This window comes from Erythranthe guttata, chromosome 11 (genome assembly GCF_056151865.1).
Source record: "Erythranthe guttata isolate IM_541 chromosome 11, IM_541, whole genome shotgun sequence".
Lineage (NCBI taxonomy): Eukaryota > Viridiplantae > Streptophyta > Magnoliopsida > Lamiales > Phrymaceae > Erythranthe > Erythranthe guttata.
In genome coordinates this window covers 15,703,427-15,708,090 of record NC_142543.1, presented here as the reverse complement: position 1 = coordinate 15,708,090, position 4,664 = coordinate 15,703,427, and the positions used below count along the sequence as shown (strand labels likewise).

At 31.3% G+C, this 4,664-nt stretch overlaps 1 protein-coding gene across 1 annotated transcript; it reads left to right on the top strand.

The window, feature by feature from the left end:
- Positions 1–1,157: 1,157 nt before the first annotated feature.
- LOC105953377 (universal stress protein PHOS32) lies at positions 1,158–3,803 on the top strand. Its single transcript, XM_012977041.2, has 4 exons — positions 1,158–1,568; positions 1,664–1,773; positions 2,452–2,570; positions 3,492–3,803. The coding sequence occupies exons 1-4, from the start codon at positions 1,394–1,396 to the stop codon at positions 3,583–3,585; spliced, it is 498 nt and encodes a 165-aa protein (XP_012832495.1). The 5' UTR covers positions 1,158–1,393; the 3' UTR covers positions 3,586–3,803.
- Positions 3,804–4,664: the final 861 nt, after the last annotated feature.

Sequence of the window (4,664 nt, the reverse complement as noted above, 5' to 3'; positions counted from 1 at the left end):
ACGAAAAACATAATAAAAACATAAAAAGAATAGATTAAGAAAAGATAGATAAAAGAAGAATTGATATGAAGAGTTGTCAATTCTCCGTCTTCGATTCTTCGTTCTCTCGCTCCTCTCGCTCCAAGGTTGTGTCCAAAAGTCTCTTTAATTCGTGCTTGGTTTGTGCTTAAATAGATGTCCCAACTTGGTAGATGATTTTAGGTTTCCTTGTGTGATTAAAAGTCCAAAATTGTGTCCAGCGTGTGTTGGCGCGGCCGCGCGAAAATCAGTGCAATTCTCGCACGGCCGCGCGAGAACCACCGAAACGTTCTGCCCAATTTCTGCAATTGGCACGGCCGTGCCAAAAATAGGTTAATTTTGGCACGGCCGTGCGGGCCTGTTTTCAGCCAATTTTCAGCATATTTTGATTATTTCACTTTTGGCCCATATTTTCTCCAAATTTGCAGTTTTGACCCCAAACTTTTCCAATTCTTCAATTTATACCTAAAATACAATCAATCAACTTTTTAAGCACCAATTATCGTTAAATCACACCAAAAGCTCAAATAAAAAGATACGATAAAATGCAAAAATATACACTTATCAAAAACCAATTTCATTAATCAAATAGCAAAAAGGCCTTGAGGATATCTCCCTCGTTACAAGAAGAAACAGACATAGAAGCTACATGGTGAGCTAGAAGGTTTCCGGAACGCTTAACAAAACTAAATTTACATGAAACAAAAGTCTTAGCAATTCAACAACAATCTTCGATGTAGGCTCCAAACGATGATTCCATAAGTTCTCCTCCTTTGAGAGCCGTAATTACTTGTAGCCAATCCCATTCACGTAGGGTCGCGTGAGCTTCTCCATCAACCGGTCTCGATCTACCCGGATATTTAGTCGCTGACCACCAAATGCATTCCCAACCTTCCCAGTATTTTGTCATTGGACGTGTTATATATACTAGCCCCTAGCCCCCTAATATTTAATCAGTGGAAGTGGTAAACAAACGAGCCATAAACCTATCCTAGTAATTTCAATTTCGTAAACTATAATTAGTGGTGCTTATCAACTAAAGTCAATTTATAATTTTATTAAAAAGTAAATTATTTTTTTTTTCTTAAAGAGTATTCTTTTTAAAAGAATAAATAAAATTAAACCGGAATAATTGTCACACAAAACAAAACCTGTGTGCCAAAATTCCATTAGAATTTAACCAAAGCTGTTTTGCCACTTTGTCATCATCATAGAATAAATCAAAGTGAGGCTGAAAAGCCAAACTATTTAAACCACAACTCTCTTCGAGTTTCTTCGAGACACCTCTGAAATTATATATATATATATCTCTCAAATTTATTATTTCTAAAAATCATCGATAAAAATAATTATTCAGAGGAAAATAAAAATAAAAATGGCAAAGGCGCGTTTGGTTGGTGTAGGAATGGATTACTCAGCCACAAGCAAATCAGCTTTAAAGTGGGCAATCCATGATTTTGTTGAAGATGGTGATCAGATTATCATGATTCATGTAGCTTCTCCAAAAGCTGATCCCACAAATAAGCAGCTTTTTGCAGACACCGGCTCCCGTATGATTATTTTATTATTATTATTACTATAATTATTAATTATTTTATTCTAATTTCTACTAATTGTTTTTAATATTTTTTTGGTGATATATCAGCGTTGATACCTTTGGAAGAATTCAGAGAAATGAATGTATCAAAGCAATATGGACTCACCCCTGATTCTAATGTTCTTGATATGCTTACCACACTCTCCAAAACTAAACGAGTATGTTTGTTTATGTGTGTGTGTGTAAATATTGTATTTTTTATAGGTCAAATTACTGATCACCCTGAGATAAGGTTAAATTACGAAAAAATTGCATAATTACAAATACCTCTCAATTATGTATTATTTTACGCAAAAAATCTCTCCAATTTATAAATTTAGGGGCGTTCATTTGATGAAATTGTACAGAAATTGCGGTACGTCAAAATTTCATACCGTTTACTGTTTGGTTCGATAAATAACCGAATTACCAAAATTTTATTAAAGATATTTCAAAAAAAGTTTAATTTTTTTTTTTTTGAAAATTAATTCTAGTTTAAATTTTACATACATACATATATAAAATAAAATAAAACCGAATATTACCGCACCGAATTAATGGTTCGGTAATCGGCATGTACGAATTTTTGTTCGTTCGTTTCGATTCGATCGGTTTACCGACCAGGTGAACACCCCTAGGTAAATTTGGCATTGTAAGAGTGAACATGTAAGATAATTCATAGTTGATGAGTGGTTCTAATTGTACAAACAAGAGGGGTTTTTTCGTAATTATACCTTAACTCATCGGTGTCCGTAATTTGCCCTTTTTTATATGATATACGTATGTGTGTGTGCAATAAACACACTTTTGTGTGTGTGTGTTTGTGTTGGAAATTATATATATGTATATATGTGCAGGTGAAGGTGGTGGCTAAGGTGTATTGGGGGGATCCAAGGGAAAAGTTGTGTGGTGCTGTGGAGCAGCTCAAGCTTGATTCACTTGTTTTAGGAAGCAGGGGTTTAGGTGCCATCAAAAGGTAAATTCTCTTTTTTATTAATTATAATTTTATACATGGTGAAATACAAATGTCTTCTTCTTTTGTTTATTTTTTTTTTTTTTTCTAATTATATATAATTGATTGATTTAGTATGATGATTCTCTGACTAGTTATTATTAATAAATCGATTTAGTATGATGATTCTCTGACTAGTAAATATTAATAGTACATCAATGCTACTGTCAACTACAATGACATTATTGTACTAGAAATAGTAGGCTGGATATAATACTATTGTGTTGAAAGTAACAAATTATTGTTTTGATTGCTGGTCAGTATATATTATGAAAAAGTAATCAATAAAAACTAAAAAAAAAAAAAAAAAAAAAGACAAAATTGGTGAAATTGGAATTAAATTAGTGTTTACAATTAGAGTCTAATTAATTGAGTTTAAAGAATAGTGGGTAATCTTGTCATAAATATTTAGTTTGCATTTGCTTATAATGCTTACAGTGGTGAATGTATTTACGAAAGAGAAAAAAAATATCTAAACCTAGAATAATAAAAGTTAGTGCTCAATCCTATTTGTACACAATTTGGTTAGTGTTTTTGGGATAGAATATGAATTATGACTCGATTTTATTTTTAGGTAATTGCAATCAGTACCCTATAAAATATCATATTCCTAAAAATGTCCATCTAAAATATTAATTAGCAAAGACCAAGTATATTATGTTTTTAAAAACTCCTAAGAATATAAAGTGAATTAAAAAGAAGTTGAATAGATCGAGTAAACGAACTTTAAAAAAACGGGTTGGGGCCAACTTGACTTTCTCAAAATAAAGTTATTGAATTTTATTTTACAACAAACTTTTTTATGTTATTTTATTACATAAACAATTGATTGATTTAGTATTCTGATTATATGACTAATATAAGTGCATATATATATTAATCAAGGGTGTTACTTGGAAGCGTGAGCAACTACGTCGTACAACACGCAACTTGTCCGGTCACTGTCGTGAAGGGGACACCGTCGAGGGCCAAGCCTTAGCTTCGTCTATTATATTATTATACATTGCTGTGAATTTGAAGAAACCGGTATTGCATTCGTGTGTTTATGTTGTTTGATTTAATTGTCTCGTTAATACAAACATAAAATTAATTATTTTCGTTGTAAATTGAAATAATCCGACTTAAGGTTGAGCGGTGGTGATGTACGATAAAATTAAAATGCTCAGTGTGGATACGTTGTGGTTTTTGCAGTTGTGACTCATGCGTCTTCTTCGTAAAATTTGAACATATGCATTGTTTCCTTTATTTTCCTTTTTTGAGTCGCGTACCTCCGTGAGATTAGAATTTAGATGCAAGTATATTCAGAATTTTACGTTTTTTTTTTTCAAATTCTATTTTTATCCTTAATGTAATATTGAGTCAAATACGTTATTGTCAGGTTTAAATTTTTAATTACATATATACCGCTATTAGTTCAACAATATTACAAATACGCCCGTTGAAGTTTAATTTTATAAACTATCAAAACAACTATTTAGAATAAATCGACCAGCATCAGCGAATGGTGATCGATATTGGAGAAATTAATATTAAATAATACACTTCACTAACAGCTTAAGCTTTAAGTAGACTAGTACTTTACCCCGTGCGTTGCACGGTCGAATATTAATTTTTTTTTAAGTACAAATACATAAGTGATAGTAACAATAATAATATAAACAAAATTACTATATTTATTTAAAATGGTACTTTACCCCGTGCATTGCACGATCTAATATTAATTTTTTTTTTAATACAAATACATAAGTGGTAGTAACAAAAATAATAGAAACAAAATTAATAGAGATCGTATTAATTTAATTTATGTACAAAATTAATTTTTTCACTTCTGATGATGATGGAATTGTACATATTAAATCAACTGCTCCCAGCCTCCCCTTAATATTGCCTGAGTTTTTTTGCGATAAATCAGAATATTAATTTTCAAAGTGCAGAGACAAAAGTACCCCTAGGTGTACTAACATTCCACCAAAATGACTTTATTGTTTCGGGACAAACCCGTCTTTTAAATAAAGTAGCAGACAGCAAAAAACAAACATATAATAAATGAAAGTATGT

Excerpts from the sequence above, each read along its gene's own strand:
- LOC105953377 (XM_012977041.2), top strand. The coding sequence starts at position 1,394 with ATGGCAAAGGCGCGTTTGGTTGGTGTAGGAATGGATTACTCAGCCACA. Across the intron at positions 1,569-1,663 it reads TTTTGCAGACACCGGCTCCC|CGTTGATACCTTTGGAAGAA; the intron begins GTATGATTATTT and ends GTGATATATCAG. Across the intron at positions 2,571-3,491 it reads GGTTTAGGTGCCATCAAAAG|GGTGTTACTTGGAAGCGTGA; the intron begins GTAAATTCTCTT and ends ATATTAATCAAG.